This window comes from Vanellus vanellus (assembly GCF_965231255.1).
Source record: "Vanellus vanellus genome assembly, chromosome: 3".
Taxonomy (NCBI): Eukaryota; Metazoa; Chordata; class Aves; order Charadriiformes; family Charadriidae; genus Vanellus; species Vanellus vanellus.
The window spans coordinates 15,589,487-15,608,924 of record NC_138907.1 but is presented as its reverse complement, the minus strand read 5'-3'; the positions used below and the strand labels follow the sequence as shown (position 1 = coordinate 15,608,924).

The 19,438-nt window shown below is 44.5% G+C and overlaps 2 protein-coding genes across 3 annotated transcripts in view; one reads left to right on the top strand and one right to left on the bottom strand.

Moving 5' to 3' along the window:
• Positions 1-3,235: 3,235 nt before the first annotated feature.
• Positions 3,236-13,892, bottom strand: MGME1 (mitochondrial genome maintenance exonuclease 1). Its single transcript, XM_082480659.1, has 6 exons — positions 13,874-13,892; positions 11,727-11,890; positions 7,751-8,353; positions 6,354-6,576; positions 5,755-5,887; positions 3,236-4,643 (listed from the first exon to the last, which is right to left on the bottom strand). The coding sequence occupies exons 3-6, from the start codon at positions 8,286-8,288 to the stop codon at positions 4,509-4,511; spliced, it is 1,029 nt and encodes a 342-aa protein (XP_082336785.1). The 5' UTR covers positions 8,289-8,353; positions 11,727-11,890; positions 13,874-13,892; the 3' UTR covers positions 3,236-4,508.
• Positions 13,893-14,384: 492 nt separating this feature from the next.
• SNX5 (sorting nexin 5) overlaps positions 14,385-19,438 on the top strand; it is a 43,631-nt gene continuing 38,577 nt past the window's right edge. For both annotated transcript variants that reach the window (XM_082480447.1, XM_082480446.1), the window contains exon 1: positions 14,385-14,431. In XM_082480447.1, the coding sequence (XP_082336573.1) occupies positions 14,399-14,431 (33 nt within the window). In that variant the 5' untranslated portion in view covers positions 14,385-14,398. The remainder of the gene's footprint in view (positions 14,432-19,438) is intronic.

Below are 19,438 nucleotides of genomic sequence, written 5' to 3'. Positions count from 1 at the left end.
TCAGCTCTGCCACATGTCCGAGTGGCCATCGACAAATAAGTTCACCTTTCCCCAGTGTATTTTGTAAAGATAATAGCCATTACCTTTTGAGAGGTTTGGGTGAAAAGTGCCGTGTAAGAGCAGCTACTAGCACATTGTTCTATGCAAAATGAATTAAAATGGTCTTAAGAACAGGCATCCGCCGTATCAGTAAATAAGAGGAAATGTGCAAATAACCGTAACTCTGCCCTCCGTGCAGTACACTAATGATTTATGGAAGCATGATCCAGGGTGAGCTGAAACTTTTTTTTAAAGGATGCAGAATTTTTTCCTCCCAAACTTTCCAGGGCAGACTTACGGTCATGTTTAAGGTACTTTAAGCTGTGAACTTATTTTATCATGTTTAGATTTAAGTGTAACCTTAACTCGATATCCTGGACTTGTCATGCTCACTTTGGGGATCATTACCCCATCCTTTTAACATACATCAATACCAGCCCAGAAACCCAAAGAAAACGCTTTAATGACTTGAAGATATGTTTGCTTTTTATTTTTTTTGTCATGACGAAATGCAATTTTGTGTGTATTTTATGGTGTGTGTGTGTTTGTTCGGGGATTTTTTTTTGTTTTTTTTCTTTTTAATGATCAAGTGCCTGTTCCCTGGTAGAACAGAGCAGTGCCATGCAGCAAAGAGGGACATTTAGCTTGTCGGTGCAAAATTTCAGCAGGGATCTGACCTCTCATCTGTAACCCCTGACGGTTTAGAAGGCTCCAAGTGCTACTGATGCCGCAAGGGAAGGGGGTGGCCATGACCCTGAGGGACTGGTACTACATCTCGATGCTTCTGGACTTCCCCTAAAGTCCCGCTCCGGCTCCTGTTGACCCGGGACAACCAGGAGGGTAGCCTAGAGGGATGGCGGAATGTGAATTTAAGGATTTAAAAAAAAAAGGGGGGGGGGAGGAGAGGGATGCCCATAACTGGTGTTGCTAAAACCGCCACCCGACACCGAGACTCGAAAGAAGCTGCTGCAGCCTTTACTGGGCACGTCGGGAAAGACAGGGTGGGGTGGTGACAGACCCAGCAACCACAGGTTGCTCTGGTCCAAGTGTATGTTATTCATCTGTCTCCTAATGGACACAGACGCTAAACAGGTTTTACCTCAATTTAAATGCATAATGATTAATGGATTTAATTTGTAAATTCCAAAAATTCGTTTCATGCTCAAAATAAAGCTGTACACTTGGGGAGGAGACGCTGTATTTTATATATGGTGAAACAACAGCTGAAAAGTAACCCACCTAAAATACAGAGCCACGGCCAGGACCTTAATAATCATTACTACTAAAATGAGATATTCTGAGCGTCTCTGCAAGAATTGTAAAAATCTTCTCAATTTGCCTCAGTTTTGTACAGGCATCTGCTTGGGGTTTTGTGGGGAGAGGCTTCTAGGGGTTTTAAAGCATTTCTAATGATATTAATACATTATCAGCACAACTGTTGGTGCTTGGGACCTTGAAACTGAGGATAATAAAGTCATGCTACTGTGTAAAGAACAAAGTTGTCATCCTATGTAACAGGAAAGTTTGCAGAGTGCTTTAACAAACGGGAAGCCTGGGGGAGGGGGGGAGGGGAGCATCTGAGGTAAATTAGAAGATCCTTTCTTTGCAGAAAGAGCTAAAACTTACGCCCCAATCCCCAGTTCTTCTGAGATCATGCCATTTTAACTGAGGTGGAAGGTCGCTGATGCTGAGCGAAGCATGCATGCTTGCCAATACATCAGCAAAATTGCCTGAGTTAACAGCTGGTTCAGCCAATTGCGCTGGTGCTACTGCCCCAAAACCCACTCGGGGAGGGCTCAGTGGTGAGACAGCTCCTAGGTGGGACTGTTCCGCAGAGTCCATCCGAGCAAAGTGACTAGCGGTCACCTAACCGCAAAGCGTTGGTGTGCTCAGCCCTGTTGCTTCTGATTTCCCTCCCATATCACTGCAAAAACACATCCCGGCTGAAAGAGCTACAGACATTAAGGTGGTCCCTCTGTGCGATCTCAGTCAAAGAAAGCTTTCACAGCAACAGAGAAAAGCCACAGGTAACAGTACGCAGAAGAAAAACCGCTCTGGATAGAGAGCAAAGCTGTGACAAGCTGGATGCCACAGCCGGAGTAACCGCTCCGAGTGCCTGGCTGGTTTTTCTGCAGAGGACAGATACGCCCTGTAGCAGGTGCCTTGGGCATGTCAATTTAACAGTCTGGCAAGTTAGTTTTAAACCGGTCACAAAGTGGGTTTGAGTTTGCATGACATTGGCAAGGGCCACCTGCCAGTTCTGTTATGGGAGAAAACTGCCACCAGCTTGCGCCTCGGCAGAAATGTTCCGGCGCTCACACCAGGGTGGATGCCGGCGGCAACCAGACTGTCAGAAGCGCCAGACACCAGTAACTTCCACCAGTACTGCCTTTGAAGGCTGCCGGCCTTCTCCAGGCTCTCTGATGGTACAGACTTGAAGGCAGGTTTACAAAGCAACGCTGCCAGTGGAGCTGGCGGCCCTCCTCAGGCACAAGGCGTTGGTTAAGCAAATGAAGATAGGTGAAGCCTACAGATGCCCGCGCTGCCCAGGCTCCAGACTTGTCCTTATTTCCTAGGAGGAAGGATGAGGCTGCAATCTTATGTGCCTCAGAGAATCTGATGGCTGTGTGATGCACCCATGAAGGCAGCAATCCCACCCAAACATTGCCCAACTGTTTCACGCTCTCTGGATGTATCCAACCCGAGTCAACACAAGGAATTCAGCACATTCTACCACTTCCTGCTTCCGCCCAGGGGCATCTTACCTCTTGCTTATGACCACCCTCTTTGTATCCATGGTGCTATCTTTCACAGAAAACTGACCGTGTTCAGTGACGTCGAACCACCCACTTGCTAAAATTCTGTGATGTGGGAAGATACTGGTAAAACAGGTAGAACTTCTGAGCGCTCATGCAGTGTCGTCGTGGTTAGTCATCTCTGAACGCGTTTTCTCAGTTGCCATGGTTTGTCTTTTTAGATAGAAATCTAATTAAGCACAGAGTAATCATGCCATCACCAGAGCTGGTTTGAATAAGCAAGCACCACCGTAACTAAGTTTCATTGCAGAGGTTTCCACACCTCAGTACTCTGGAGGAACAGAGATTAAGCACTACAGAGGTTTAAGTTTCTTCAGCAGCAAGCTTGCCCGCTGGGCTTTTTTGGGTATGGTTCTGGCTGATTTTCTTGAAGCTTATGGGTTGGTTGTCTTTTTATTCGTAATCTGCAGCGCTAGTACAAAAACTCATACATACAATTCAGAGAAAACAGAGGAAATGAGGAAAAAAGCTTTCCAGGTGTGGAACACAAAAAGCAATACCACCTGACATCATCAAGTCTTATTCATAAAATCAAGTCTATAGACAGAGAAACAAGCTTCAAAAAATAACTCTTCTCTTTTAGAACACTTATTCACAAACTTATTTAAAAAAACCAAAAATACATCCACAAAAAACCCTACGAGCCCCAGTCAGCAGCTCTTCATTGCTCAGAAGGCTTCAAAGCGACAAGCCTGCTTTTATAGAGAAACTCACGCACACTGGGGAACGCTATAACCTGACACTGGAGATGGTTCCACAGGGGTGGGCTCCCGGTCAGCTCAGACACACCGTGAGGTCAGGAGAGCTCCAGACGGCTGCAGAGCCAGCCCGCACAGCGCCTCACCGCCTGAAGTACAACGCCCCTTTACGGTCTCCCAACTCATTCATGTGGGCTGTGCAGCCCTGTTAAGAAATCTGCAGGAGGAGCCGCTGGAAGTGGACAAACTTCCAACTTTTCAGAGCACTTGCTGGAAATTTCTAAGCGTACCGGTTACAATTCTGCTCCTCTTTTGCTAAGCCACTTCTCTTAAATGATCACTTTGCCTTAGTATTTTAAATAAGTGCTTGTGAGAACTTTGGTTACAATTCTCAGCACAGTTTTTCCAGTTGTTGCTGTAAGAAAAACCACAAACAGTAACCAGCCTGCTAATAGATACCTTTGAGATGAGCAAACTAAGCTGACTGAAACCCAGTCTACTATATTAATTTGTTTATCGTTTGCATTTCTCTCAGCTCAGACTACACAGATGTCGTTCTGCTTTAGTTCACCAACTTCATTTTCAAAGTCTCAGTTCTGCAACAGGTTTTGTTTTGTTTTGTTTTGTTTTTTCCAAAATGACAAAAGAAGGATGATTTGATTGAACAACTTTCCTATCAACCTCAGGTTATATTAGCTCTGTGGGGAAAATCAGATTAACTAAGTCAACTTTGTCCGGCCAGGTCCACTTAAGTCGCCTACAATGTAAGCAAATACACATTCCCCACTTCAATTTTTCTTTTTTTTTTTTTTGAGGGGAGGGAAAACCCCCTGATATTAAGAGATGAGCCAAAGTTACTCAAAAAAGAAAATGTATTCAAATTGAAGATTTAAACAAAGGATTTTTGCTTTGTCTCTGTGCTCAGACCACCAGCTTCGGCATAGCTTAGTTTGGGTCAGTTTTTGTCCACGTACTCTTCAAGGCGCAAAAGCCACTTATTCCAGTACTGCGAGCACAGCTCAGGATCCATGAAATGTGGATGCGCAGGGGAGCCATTCTTGTAGGCAACCACAATGAGTCCACAGCTAACCTGCAGTTAAAAACAGAAGGCTGTCAGAAATTCAATGTTAATATGCAACTTTAATCAGCTACTCTGAACACTAAACCTCACTGCAAAACATCATCCTTAACTCTGAGTATCACTGTAATAGGGTCTGCTTAAGCCTTGCAGATGCTGGTAAAATTCCCAGTGACTGATGATGATTTGCCTGAGGTCATATAACCAGACTGATGCTGCTCCCCAGCATCAGTCTGAATGGAAACGGTTACTTTGGTGTACTCTGACATCTTCCATACTTGACAAACAGCTCTAATCCAAACCCCACTCAGCTCCTGGGGTGAAGGTAAAGTGGTGGGGGACTGAAGGCTAACAGCAGAATTCTAGAATTACTGCCTGTATTTCACTCTGTAAGGACCATGTCTGTTTCGTGCTTGTGTTTACTGATCTCTACAATATTCTAGAAAGTCCTCTGAAGAACCTATGAATTACCTTGCTCTCTTCTGCTTTATATTTTTCCCCTTCAATGCTTTGTATTGAAACAACAATCCTTCTGGCCAAGCAGACGTGGCTAGAATTGCATTTGGAGTCTTTAAAAACATTACTCCTCTCTCTTCTGATTAAGTGACTGACAACACACTGCTTCCCTCTGAGGAAACACTGTAGAGCTTCCAAACACTCTAAGCATATCACTTAGTCCCTCATTTGCTAGTGGGATATAGCAACACATGATGTGAGCAGTGCCCCCACCTCCATGTCCCTGTTTGCAGACTCCTTCGCTTTACTTCCTCTCCTCCCCCTTCCTACTCTTGACACAAGCAAAAACCACACAGAGCAAAGCACTGGGGGTTGCCCAGATGTCCAGACACCGTGAGTTCACCTGACCTGCTAAGATGCTGAGCATCCCTGGGTCCCACTGAGCAGCTCCTTAAAACCAATGAAAATACACTGGCAGCAGGATTAGCAAGAATAGTGGAGTTATTTCACAGTACGCCAGCTTAACCTGATCTAAGACTGGGCTGCTGTATTACAAATCCTCCCAATAGTTCCATGCTGGACAGCAGGTGCTAAAGGCAGTAGGTGGGGAGAAATGAAAATAACGCGGGTGCTGCTGCTTGTCTTGGCAGGTAGCAGGCCTACTGACCTGGAAGTCATAATTGGCATCATGATTTATGGCTCCAATATATGCTGCAACCTGCAATGGGTTGTCAAAAGTATTCCTCAGAGATGGCTTTGGTTTCTCTGAAGTCTTCCAGTCAATCACACACAACTGGCCTCTGCATAAGAGAACAAGACAGGACAATGTTTTAAACTCAGGTTTAGTCATAGCAAGAAACAAAGGATGGGACAGCAAAAACGTTGTTTCACTCTCAGCCTGTTTAACCTTGATGTCACGTTGCTCATTACGATGTCTAAGTAAATCTCTTCCACACTGGTAGTTTAGATCTCAAAAATCAAGACTTATTAATATCTGCTGCAGTTCCTGGCAACTACCAAGGAGCGCTTAACCCTGCCCCGCTTACATCCTGCCCCAGTAAGGAATTCTGCACAAGGAACAACAGCAATTCTGTCATCAGGTTCACCTCTGAGTTCATCCATTTCACCCCTCTTAAGAGATCTCTCCAGCTTGCTCCCAATAGCTCACCAACGCACCCGCTCCAGCCTGAGACACAGCCTCCCACACACCACAGAGCGCCACACAACACTGGCATTATCAGGTTTCTTAGTGAACCAGTACCTCACCGATACTTAGCCACGCAGTCTACCAGGCCCAGATACTGAAGAGTCTCATGCTGAACGGCACTTTCCAGGGCTTTCACTTCGCTGATATCTTTTAAGACGTGTTGCACACTTGATAAGTAGCCAGAAATAGCAACATCTTCTCTCTGCTCCTTAGTTGCCATCTCTTCAGGCAGAAATATAGATTCTAAAGCTGCATGAAAGAGCTCTCCTTGGAGGAAAAGATCTAAGAAACATGTGAAAAGAAAACACATTTTAGACACTACTCATAATACCGATGGACTTGTATTCTAGATATTACACAACATAGCTCTTAAACCATTCCTCGTTTTTGTACTGAAAGCTTGAAGATGTGGGGAGAAGGGAATGAGACAGAAAAGTAAACTAAGTATCAACAGTGAAATTACTCTCTCTTACATTAATGCTTACTTTACTCTTTTGGTCTCACTAATTAGAAACGAAATATGATTTTTAATTTATTGTTTATTCAGAGGCATTTGTGAATTTCTATGAATTAAAAATATTATTCTAGGCTGCTTTTGCTGCATTTGCTTCTCCTACTGTATTGGTTCATTTGAACAGAACTAATCTCCTCCTGAAATGGGTGGGCATAGTTCTAGGAGTAAGGGCTTATGTCAGAAATGATTCTAAGAAAGATAAATTTTAAGTAGTCATGTTAGGTTTGTTATGCCACCTTATTCACTAGAGTGCTTATTAACTCAAAAAGCATAAACACAGGATATTCAGTTTTAAAAAGCATAATAATTCATGTAAGGAGCGCTCAGGTATTTATCAACTTTGCTACAAGAGGCTACCTGCTACCCCCCAGGTACTCCCAGACCCCCTTCAGCTTGGGGAAAGTCACCTTTGTAGGTCTTACGAAACGAAAACCTCTAAGTGCACGGCAATTTCATAGAAGAGGCCATATATACTAAATAGTTACTGAAAAAGTTCAACATAACCAGCAAGACACTAGTTTTTTAACCACTCAGGATGATAGGATTTCAGAATGCTTACTTCCATCTCGTTACAAAGTAGCTTTGTATCTGCAAACAGGCTCAGTAACATCAGCTGGAAAATATCTATTTGTAAACAGATACTAGCAAGTAGAGAAATAAAGGAGAGGCAGACAGGACAGAGCAAAGAATGTCTACTGTCTAATTCTCATTTCCCACACGTTTCTGAATCCATTTTAGTGGTCCTAGAACAAAGATCAGAGCTTAGATTCATTGATAACAGGTGTGCTCATAATACCCTGTCGGCCCTCAAAATGGAAACAACTTAAAGGATTTCCAAAACACTTGATTTGTAGGGCCAGATACTGCAGCTATACTAACACATCCCAGCCAGCTATCCAGGCTATTGCTTCTACTTTGTTATCACGCTGTGGATAGACTTACTTTTAGTATACTCTGCAAAACCATCTTTTCCAAGTTCCTGTATCATTTTCTGCTTCCATCTTTCTAGATAAAAGGCTTGCTGCGGAGACATAGTCTGTTGAAGAATACGAGTAACACTGGGCATTTTTGTTTTCTGTAAAGAGATTTTCATGGGGAGGTTTGACTCACTGTTGAGAAGGGGAATGCTCTTGTTGGGGTTTATTAAAGGAACCCAGTTCGTGGGAGTTTTTGTTTCAGCTTTAACTGGAGGTCTGTGTTTATCCGGTGGCCCATATAACAAATTGTCTTCTTCAAGTATTGTCTCTGGTGTTTGAGCGCTGGTTTTGTAAGATGTAACAGAGTAGACCAAGTTCTTGTATTTTTCTTGGTCAACTTGTTCATAACTGTTCACTTTTTTCTTCTTACTATAAAGACAAGTGGAAGTGGCCAGACACAAATATGGGAATTGCTTTTGGCAAAATGGTATTTGAAAAAGCATTCCCAGTTTCCCAGGTTTCCTGGACAGTAGCTGTAGGAATTTCATTCTGACAAGAAGCATTTGTGAGTAGTTAGGAGTTTTCTTTCTTCTGTTAGGAACGGTCTGTAGGTTACCATATTTCCCCCCTGTGGAAAAAGAAATTCGTGATTTCCAGAGTCATAAAACTCTACCATCAACCTACTTTTGTCCTTTGCTAAACAAAGAACTGATGCGCTCATAAAGTGCCTTCATACACCTCATGCCACCAAAATTCCATTAGATAAATAATACAGTAAAAGCAAGAACCAATAAGCAATGAAAAGAAGAAATGATCCTGAAAAGAACGAGCGCTGGTCTGCAAAATCTGAAACAGGGCAAAGGCATAAAGATATTACAAGTAGCAAATGCAGCAGAAGATGATGCTTTTACAGCAACAGTATCAGAACTGTCATGAAAGGAGACACAAAAAACTGTTCCCCAACAAACACCCCCCAAAAGAGGGAGGGGGAAGTAAAAAAAAGGCAGCAGAAAATGTAGCAAAGCCACTGTTATGAGGTATTAAAACCCAGTAAGTTTATAGCGGATGCCCAAGTTAAGAGGATTGTGGCAACAAAGCACCTTTTGGAGAATAAAACCGTTTTTCTTTTGCATACCTAGAATAAAGCAGACAGTGGCAGTATATACATGCTGAAATTGGGAGACCCCAGACTGGGAAAGCCAAGGAGAAAACAGATATACTGCAAGTATCTTCAGATTCAAATAAATCTTTTAAAGGTCAGAGTAAAATATAGAAGTATTTTTCTAAACTGAGTTTCAAACATAGTTGTGCTCTAAGACACTTGGGAAGTTTAAAAGTAAAAACAGTATACCAGAATTATTGTTCACAGCATAGCTTTCAAAACTGCATTGTAGGGTTTATGCACATGGATAAAATGTAAACACTTTAATAGTGGCATTTAAATCAACAATAAATACTTGCAGAATTGACGCCCTGTTCTTCTACTGAAAGTTATCTGCTTACCATTATAAAGTTCCCTCGCATCCACTGCAAACAAAGAATACAGGCAATGCACATTGCCAACTAACATCAGCATTTTGTTTCTGAAAATACTTTAACGTTACTCTTTTCTTTCCCTATGCTTCTTACACAGCACTTGATACACTGCCCAAACCGTAGGCGCCACAGAAAACAAAAACGTAGTAGGAGGAGTTATTTTGTGCGGACAGATCCTGCACTCATGCAAAACTGCAGTGACACCACCGTGTGGGTGCAGGCATCTGTCACACAGAACAGTTTGCAAAACTGGGGCTGTATTGGCTGCAGCTGATGAGACCAAGGCAACTTGTAACAAGAGGCTGAGACCTTGGACTCTGGTTCCATAAATATTGTTCTTCATCTGTGAAGGACAAACCCCTCCAGCTGTAGACATTTAATCAGGAGTAAGCAGATGCACTGCTTTTTTCTTCACTGGCTTTACATTTTCACGCCAACTTTGTATGGTTTGGGCAAATAATAACTGTTCTGTAACCTGATGGTATGTCACCTGATACAAAATTAACCTGGAAATCTAAAAAGCATATCTGAACCAGGAAAACACAATTAGGTTGGATCAGAACTTTGCGTAATGTAGCAGTGGCATTTCTGACCTGGTACCAGGTGCCCTACAGTGAGATTTGCCATACCGTTGCTAGATGATCTCACTCAGTCTACCGTAAGGGTTTCCTATAATTACAATGCCTATCAATCAAAATAGTTAATGATTTTAAAACTGCTTCATGGTCCTTAAGAGAGTAATGGAGGAAAATTATGAAAGTACCAACTGGCTAATTCTGCTACTGACTTCTTACAGTCTGATTAGATAAAAAGCAAGCTACCTTACAAGGGAAACTTCACTATTTAAGATACTTTGAATGTATCACTTCCCTATTTTAATCATTACATTATACTTAATATTGAACCAAATCTAAATCTGCTTTCCTTATCCAGCAGAACTGGGCTGGATTTGCATTTGTTTTCTCATTTTCCAGTGTTCACCAGCAAGAACGGACATGACTCCTGCTCCGATCATTCTTTGACCTTCAGATTCCTGTCAAAACTACTCTCCTGCCTGCACATGAGAAAAGCACAGTCCGATGCATTACGAAAGGAAAAAACAGACAATTTTAACTATTTTACTGCTACAACAGTATGCAAGTTTTGCCAAAAAATAGAACAACCTGCTTTAGACAGGTTACACAGCAGCAAGAAATTGGATTGTCCTTGTTCTGTAATTCAAGTTCTGCCCTGCTTCATTTCCTGAACATGTGAGGAAGTTTTACAAATTTAGGTGAAAGGTAACCAAAGTTTATGTTACCCTTCATTTCTTGTAAGATGTCAGAAAGCTGTTTCTACAGCTTGTGAGAAATTTGAAACAGCATAAAGAGGTACTTTTTATGAAATATACATGTTTTGATTTTTCAGTTCTCCTTGGGTTTTTGATTGGAGATTTGGTATGTCTTCACCATTACTACCAATTGTTCTAATAAATTTATTTTTAAGAAGATCCCCATGTTTTGTCATTTGACTATCATAAAGCAGCTCACTTCTGCAAAGCTGCTAAGCCAGCATTTACAGCAACTCACTCTTCTCAGAAGACAATCACATTTTTTAATAGATTTTTTTGTGTTGGAATTGGATCGGTTACCTGACAGAATTTGCCCCTTGCTGAAAAGAAATAATGATGTTAGTACATTACAACAGGTGTCAGTTTGCTGCAGGAGGCAACAAAAAACAGTAAAAGCAGCAAAGGGATATGTAAAGCTAAGACTTTAATACCATAAACAAATTGCTTCACTGTATTTTCATCATAAAAAGCAGTGCAGAAAACCTAATTTTTCCTCTCTTGGAGTTCACCTCCTAATAGAGCTGCTGAAGCTGTGATTTAAAATAAAACAAGAAAAAAAAAAAACTCTTATTGCAATGTAATAGTAACCAAGCTTGTAGTTTCTCAGGCTATTGTTTGATGACCATTAATATGCTTACCCAAGTGTATTAATCAGAACAGAACAAACGCTGGGTCAATGAGTGTATATTTGTTACATTAACCGAAGCACAAAAGAAAAAGTTTATTCTGGCTTTGTGTCAGTTGCAGGAAGCAAGATGACACCTGATTCAGCATAAAGTTCACTTGTAGTAAGCTGCCCCCTCAATATTTTTTAAGGAATAAATTCATAACAATGAGTGCTTTGAATCATGGGGCTATTAAAATATGCAATATTATGAGCCCTAGAGCAAATTTATAATAACATTGACGCAGTGTTTCAGCAACGCCTAGTATGAATATTAAATTAACAGCCTATATTGTTCTGGAGTAATATCTGTGGATATGTTTGTGCACTCTATGAACTGAACCACTGAGAAAGGGAGAGTTTGTCAGCTGCTGTGCTGTTCTACAAAAGGAAAGAGTATTGTATCTAGCAGAATAAAGGATCATGTGTTTTTCAATAAATCACAGTGGCATTTCTGTGCAAATAACTTACATTTACAAGAAAGAAATGGAGTTGGAGTGGTCTGGATCTACTCTTGTACATAAAGAACAGAATTCAATTCATATTTCTCTGAGCGGAAGTGTCTCCCTTCTCTCTGAAACAGTTTGTGTTTGAAGACTGGTAGAATCGCATCAAGTATTGCACGATGAGCCACACTGGAGAAGTGAACACAAATAAAATAACCTGGGGGGGTAGGGGTGGAGGGGAAAGGACTTCTGTTAAGTTTCCCAAGCTAGTTGACTCTGCAGCTCCAATGATAACTACACAACACAACTGAATTAGTTTTTCCAGTACAGGAATGAGTGGCCTAAGTGAGGGAAACAAAAAACGGTCACTTAATAAAGTGTTCACATCCAGAAAAACCTTCCTCCAACTATGGTTTCAGACAATAATCAGTATAGCTTTTTCTCAACAGTTACCTATCAAGCAAACAAAAGCACTAGTTTACTTCAGAGATAATAAGAAAGAGCACTACTAAACATAGTTACAGATCTGTTACTCTGTGTCCCCAATCTGAGAACAGCAAATCCACTCATGAAGGTATAATTTAAGTTAACATCAGAGGCTTTTATCCGGGAAGAAGTATTACTATTTGATGTAGAAAGGCAACAGTAACTGGTCTTCTTGGTTGGAATGACCATGTTCTCTTTTGTCTGGTCACAGCTTAATAATGCAGGGCTTTGATGCTATACCAATTTTAGGACTTTGCACACTTGCCTATTCCCTGCCCTCAACCTTGCTTCCTTCGTTCCTTGCAGTTTGTAAGCTAAATCACTGAGGTTAAAAATACACTCCCTCTTTTGGGAAGTTAAGAGCATGGGGAGAAAAAGGAGATTTAAAATAAAGTAATAAAAGGATAAATTTAGCAACCCAGTTTAAAGTACAAGCCCACAGAACTACTGGATCAAAGGGACAACAAGCTTCAGCATCTGGAAGGGAATTCGCAGGAAACAGGGTTGTAACAAAAAGTCAGCATTTCTGGCAAAGCAATCTGTAAAAGAGCTGGCCTAATCTTGGTGATCAGCAAGTGCCCTCCAGCAGAGAACCCTTCTGCATAGGCACCAGGCGCCTGAAAATCCCAGACAGCGCTGGATCACAGAATCACAGAATGGTAGGTTTTGGAAGGGACCTTCAGAGATCATCTAGTCCAACCCCTCTGCCAAAGCAGGTTCACCTGGAGCAGGTTGGACAGGAATGCTCCCAGGCAGGTTTTGAATATCTCCAGAGAAGGAGACTCCACAGCCTCTCTGGGCAGCCTGTTCCAGTGCTCTGCCACCCTCAAAGTAAAGAAGTTTTTCATCATGTTGAGACAGAATTTCCTGTGTTCCAGTTTGTGCCCGTGGCCCCTTGTCCTGTCGCTGGGTACTACTGAAAAGAGTCTGGCCCCATCCTCTTGACACCCGCCCTTTAGACGTTTCTCAGCCTTTCCTCATAAGAGAGATGCTTCATTCCCTTGATTATCTGTGCAACCCTCTGCTGGACTCTCTCCAGTAGTTCCCCGTCTTTCTTGAACTGGGAAGCCCAGAACTGGACACAGTACTACAAATGTAGCTTCACCGGGGCAGAGTAGAGAGAGCTGGCCACACTCTTTTTAATGCATCCCAGGGTACCATTGGCCCTCTTGGCCAAAAGGGCACATTGCTGGCTCACGGTCATCCTGTTGTCCACCAGGACTCCCAGGCCCCTCTCTGCAGAGCCGCTTTCCAGCAGGCCAACCCCTGGATAGCCTACAGTTGTGAAGGGCTTCCCTCTCCCTCTCTCAGGGAGAAGTCATCCCAGACAAGAAGCCTTGCCCGATGCCGGCCTGCCCCACTGCCTCAGCGGGCAGTGCCCACGGGGTGGGCACACGTTTGCCTAGGCGTCTGGTTGGGGCGCAAGGGTAGGCCAGGGGAGGAAGGAGCTGCAGGCCCAGCTACCGGGGCAGGCTGCTGCTCTCCCTCAGCTCACCCAGGCCTGGCGGAGAGGCCGGCGCTGAGGGAGCGCCCTTTCGCCCCCCCACCACAGCCCCAGTCCGCCTCCCCCCGCAAGCCGAAGAGGGCCGCAGGTGCCCCCCCGAGGCGGCCACCACCGGGCCGACCCCGATCCCAGCCCCATCACCACCAGCAGCCCCGGAGAGGGAGACCCGAGGCCACCATTACCTCAGGGCCGCGCTTCCCGCCACCACCGCCGCCGCCGCCACCTGTGCGCAGGCGCGACCCGACCGCCGCCTGTGCCATCACTGCGCATGCGCGCCCTTCACCGCCGGGATTTGTAGTTCTCCCCCACGCCGGGAGATCTGGTGGCGGGAGCGCGACAGCGGTGGCGAGGGGGGACATGCCTTCTCTCTTTCGCTCTTTTTTTTGAGTGGTCTTTGGAAGCCTCTAGCGAGAATAACCCAAATCTTTAAATGCAAGGAGAAAAAAAAAAGCCCGGAAAAAAAAAAATTATTGGGTCGCCATCTTGGGTAAGGGCAAGAGACACCCTGCCCTCACCCAAGATGGCCGCCACGCCGAGGGAGGCGGGCACCGCCGGGCTCTGTGGGGAGCCGGGCCCGCGCGGGGGCCGCCGGGACGGCGGGGGTGTGTCACTGGCGGCGTGAGGCGGCCGCGGCCCCGCCCTCGGGCTTATATGAGGCAGCGGTGGCGGCGGGGAGGGCGGTGAGCGGCTGGTCGTGCCTGGGTGACATGGCTTTGCTCCGTGAGGACGCGCAGAGCAAGGTGAGGGAGGCGTCCCGGGCCCGGCTGAGGCGAGCTGCGGGGTTGCGGCCGTGCTCCGCCGGGTTGAGGGCCGCGCTCAGCCCCGGGTTGGCCCCGCGGGCTGTGAGGGAGCTCCCCGCCCCCACACCTCCGACTGCAGCACCGGGGCAGTGACAGGTTTTTATTTTTGTTCGGTTTAGGGTCTGTTTTTTAAGTGTCAGTTTTCTTAAATGTTGGTTTTCTTAGCGGTCCCTGCCCTGCTCCTCCGTGTGCCCAGGGTGCTCTGAGGGGAGGTGATCGGGGCGAGTGCGGGGTGCTGCCCCTGAAGGAAGAGCTGCCAAGGGAAAGATGAAAAGGGGGAGGAAAAAAAGGGAAGAAAACAGGGTGGGAAGGAGGGGACGGTGAGGGCTCTGTGCTGCCCGCAGGCAGTGCTGGCTGTGAGCGGAGCACTTAGTTCGTGGTGGGAGCAGGGTGACAAGCAGGGCCTTGGAGCTGTGGGAGTGGGGCCTGCTGGGGGGGATGTGGGAGCTGGACCTGTTCGTCAGGACCTGTGGCTAGGTGCTGGCCATGAAGTGCTGCAGGCACTTCTGCTAGAGTTGCTTAAACTTGCTCTTCCTCGGTGGGTCAGCTGCCTTGTGTGTCTGTGACCAGCCATCCTGGTTGTGTGGCCTGTGATAGTTAGGCTGTCAGCTGTCGCTTCAGCTGTGACTCCTCTTTCCTTTGGTTGTCACATCAGTAGCTGGCTTGTTTTTCTTTTCTCTGTGGTAGTGCTTTGTTGAGATGAAGCTTTGACTGCTGAGGAGGCTTATGTTTTGGCTTTGAGGGAGCATGGAGCGTTTCCTGAAATTAGGATGCTCAACTGCTCAGAGGAAGTGCAAATTAAATACTAAAACAGGGACTATATGAATTAGTTAATCTGTGTGTATGTAGATAATGCTTGGAATTATTTCTCATACTGGGCAAGCCGCTTGGATTAATCTACCTTGTTTAATAGCTACTCCCAACACACCCTGAATAGAAGGTAGGACAGCCATGTAACAGTCTGAGCTGTCTAGTTTGCTTTTGTACTGTTGTATCTGAATGTAGTTTTGTGTTGTGACTAAACGGAACTCACTTGCAGGAAGATGACTTGTGTTTTAAGATGTCAAGTGTGCTTAAGAGGTGTTGTCTTGGTCTGTATTTTCTCCAGCTTTTTGGAAGATGTATATTAGCTGACTTGAGGGCTAGAAATATACTACAAATAGAATAACTTTTTTTTACTCAACTTCCTTTCATCTGCCTCTCTTGCATACGAATCTTTTAAAACAGTCTTGGTCCAGTAGAACTGGCAAAAGTTTGTTGAACAGGTGTTTCCTAGTTATTTGCTTTGAGTTGTGAACTAGCTGGTGCTTCAACCTTTTTTCTGCTGCATGTGAAACTGTTGGTATTAAAGTAACTGCCATTTGAGAATACTGAGTGAAAGCCTTTATAGGCTTGCAGGACCTGTAGGTGATGGGTGGAGGGGAAGGTAAAATATCAGCTGTCTTGCAGCAATTGGTAACTTTTGGTGTTTGTATGCCCTTTCTAACTTAGCAGACAGGAATATTGGGGGGAGGGGAAAATGTTCCCACAGTGAGGGCTGGAGCAGCTTTAAACTCTAATGCTTGGTGGCCAAAGATTAACTAGCTTGTTTCGGTTAGTAGGGCTGTCTTTGGATTCCAGCAACAGGGAGGAGGATAGAAATACTCCTATCTTGTCTGTTCCTGTTTAGGTAAGGAAACAGCAACATGGAACTGGTGTGTGGCCAGTAGATAAAGCCTATGCCTATAAAGGAAGATTCATTATGTATTAACCTTGACTAGGAATCATTGGTAAGTATAAACTAAAAACTGACCCTGAGATGGCGAAGCAGGAGAGGATCAGGATATGTAGGAAGAGGAAGGGAGGGTAGGATAAGGGTGATTGGAAGTGCAGTGGGAAAGACAGTGTAATCTGTCATGGGGAGGAAAAGGCATTTCAGAAAGCAAAGTGAGTAGTAGGACTGCCAAGCTAAGCTTGTGCAAATAGCCTGGTATTTCTTAATGTCAGTGGCTTGATAATATTTTAAAGGCTCCGGTCTGCAGCTAAACTTCTAGATCAAAATACTGGGAGTGAGTATTGTAGCCCCTCTTTCTCAGATCAGTCAGTGGAAGACAGGATGGTATGTCATAGCCTGAGACTTGCTGTTATCACTCCTGAACAGTGGTTCTTGGTGCTAGACAATTTCTGCTATATGTTCTGGAAAGAATGAGGGCCTGTTAGATCTTGTTTATGCTTTGCCAGGAAACTGCTTTTGCATGCTGCTGGGCCCAAAAGCAAGCAGGGAGATGAACTGTTAGCAAAGTGAAAGCTACTGGATAAGGATAATGTACTGTCAAGGATGTATAGCCTCCATGAAGCTGGCCTGGTTTGGGCTAATGACACAATTTCAAGTCCATGGGAGGTGAAGAGAGCACGGGAGACTGTATTGCTGAGACACCAGCTCTGGCCTGGCTGCAGGAGGTCAGCAAAACATACTTGTAGATGCTGACTGTGTCTTAAGGGTTTGCTTCTGTGCACATTTCCACTTTAGCTGGGGATGTTACAAGTGGCATATGGGCTAAAAGTGCTTAGCCATAGGCTGTGCTCTGCAGGCAGACTGCTGCAGCAGAGTGGATTTGGCCTGTACTGCCAAAGCTATTGCTCGACTCCTCAAGCTGAGGAAGTGGTGGGTTGGGTGGAGGTGTCCTGTGTGCTGTTAGGTGGAGCAAAGTGAGCTGGAGAGACTTTTGCTCTGGATATGGGATCCTTGAATGTTGATAGTGTCCTTCCCACAGCTCCCTCCCTCTGTAAGGAGGTGTGTGACCACTTGGCTTCTGCAGAGAGTGATGCAGAGATCCCTCTGACTGGAGAGCTAAGTGATCAGGCCAGCTTATTGCACAGCCAGTGGTGACAGGTGCTCTGGTTATAGAGGCTGCCTTCTGCTTGCTTGGCAAGCACTGCACTTGGTGACGAATGCCATTTCAATAAGACTAAATTGAGCTGTTATTCCCTCCTCATCTTTAAGCAAAATAATAAAATGATTGCATTACTGGAGTTCTACAGTCCAAAGCATTTGGGAAAGCATTTCCTATAGTGTAAGATGCAACGTGAAGACTGTGTACAAGAAGATTGGTTCAGTTTTCCTGGTTTTGTGTAACTTGGACTACTTCAGGACTGTTTCAGCTGAATGTCAGAGAGCTCATTGCAAGTCTGTCATGAAGGCTGCAAAATCAAAGCTTCACATTTACTGTATTGGCTCTTTACCGCTGTATGTGTGCGGTGTGCTTTCAGACCTTTTTAGTATTTTGATTAAAGGGAAACTTAAGCAATTAAAGGAAAACTTAAGCTACTTGTGCTGAATATGACTGAAACGTAGTTCCAGCGACTAATGCCACTAATATCTGCTGGCCAGATACTGTGGAAGTCTGCTGGTTAACTCCTGGGTGTCAAAACAAGGCCTTCTGGAACTAAGAACTCTGTATAAACTGCCAGAAAACATAATGATCTTTTACTATTCTCTAGAGAGCACTTAAACTGGTTTAATTAGAAAGACTACTCTGTAAAAAGTAATGGATGCTGGGTAGTGGCAGGTGTAATTACTATTGAAGTCTTGTTTGTGGCTGTTTCTTGAATGACAGCAGAGAGGTGATCAGTAAGAGGAGAGGCTTTTTTATAAGGTAGCTGTCAATAAACAGAAAGCTCTGTGACATGTAAACCCTTGTGGAAGAAGGGCTCATTGCTCCTTCTGGGAACCCAGCTGTGTGGAAGGCCCCTGGATTAATTTGACTTCCAGGACAAATAAGGATTCTTATTTTGCTGGTGATTGGATGTTGTATGCAGTTGCTTGCACTGGCAGATTCTTTTGTTAGAATGCAGAAGTAACACTGAGTCATCTAGAACTGATGCAAAGCTGCAAAGGGCGTAATTTTAAAAGCAGCAGTTCAGGCCACTCAACAGAATGAAGCAGCTTCAGTGGCTGAGGGCACTTCCTTCCACTGGATGCCTGCAAGCATGAAGATGTGTTTGCATTGGGTGAGGCCTGATCAGAAACTCATGTCTGTCAAGCTGAAGCCTGGGTAGCTGATGGTCATCACTGGATTGTACTTCAATGATCCAACTCTTTTTGTTATGTGTGGTTTTTTTTTTTAACATCTCTAAGCAATAGAAAAAAGCAAGTGCTGTAAAACTCTACCTGGATCAGTGACAGTAATGTTCTCTGCTGTCTCTTCTCTTGGGCTTCCAGATCAGGTGATTATCATAGTGTCCTAATTAGTACCATAATATCTATTTTTAATCTTCTGGTCCTGAAGCCTAGAAACATTAATCAATATGATGACTGTCTGTTATTCTGGAGGGCTCTGCTTGATGTCTTGCTCTAATTTCAAGGTAAGATAGTTCCGGTGGATGGTATCTTTATTGAACAGGAAAAGTTTTTCTTAAATCCTTAAGAAACCCCGATGATCCCAACAAGAGTAACTAAAGAGGCATGAGCCTAGAGGTGGAAGGCATCAGAGCAGCTGTAACAGTTGCTGTAGTGATTGCAAACCAGAAATCTCTGAGCTGTTTCTGAGAAAGGGAAATGAGAGGCGAAAGTAGGGCGCTGTGCTGGGTTTGGGTGAGTGTTTCAGTTTACAGCCCAACCCAGTTGTTTCCCCACTGTGCTGCTCCAGGAGTTACCATCCTCTGTACCTCTTTGGGCATGAGCTGCAAGTAAGGAATTATCTCTTACCAGCTGCTGAGCTTGGATTATATCCCCTCGAGGGTGTAGGGTGGCAGACCAGTTTCTGGTAACTGGGATGGGGAAACTTCAGTTCTCTTGCCCACTGCCTGGAGTGCAGGGAAGAAACAAAATGTCTCAGCAGAGAAATGCCTCCAGATATGAAGGAGCTGCTGGGCATGGCAGGCCAGAGAGCTAAGATGGAGTGTTTTCCTGGGAAGGCCTTGGGTTGGGTGCCTGCTGTGATAAAGGAACAAGCCTGGGGCCTGGAG

Bases quoted from the DNA above. Each gene is read 5' to 3' on its own strand.
- MGME1 (XM_082480659.1), bottom strand. From the start codon at position 8,288: ATGCTTCTTGTCAGAATGAAATTCCTACAGCTACTGTCCAGGAAACCT. The intron at 6,577-7,750 runs GTAAGTCTATCC...CATGTTTCTTAG, and splicing joins TTTTGCAGAGTATACTAAAA to ATCTTTTCCTCCAAGGAGAG. The intron at 4,644-5,754 runs GTCAGTAGGCCT...TTTTAACTGCAG, and splicing joins ATGCCAATTATGACTTCCAG to GTTAGCTGTGGACTCATTGT.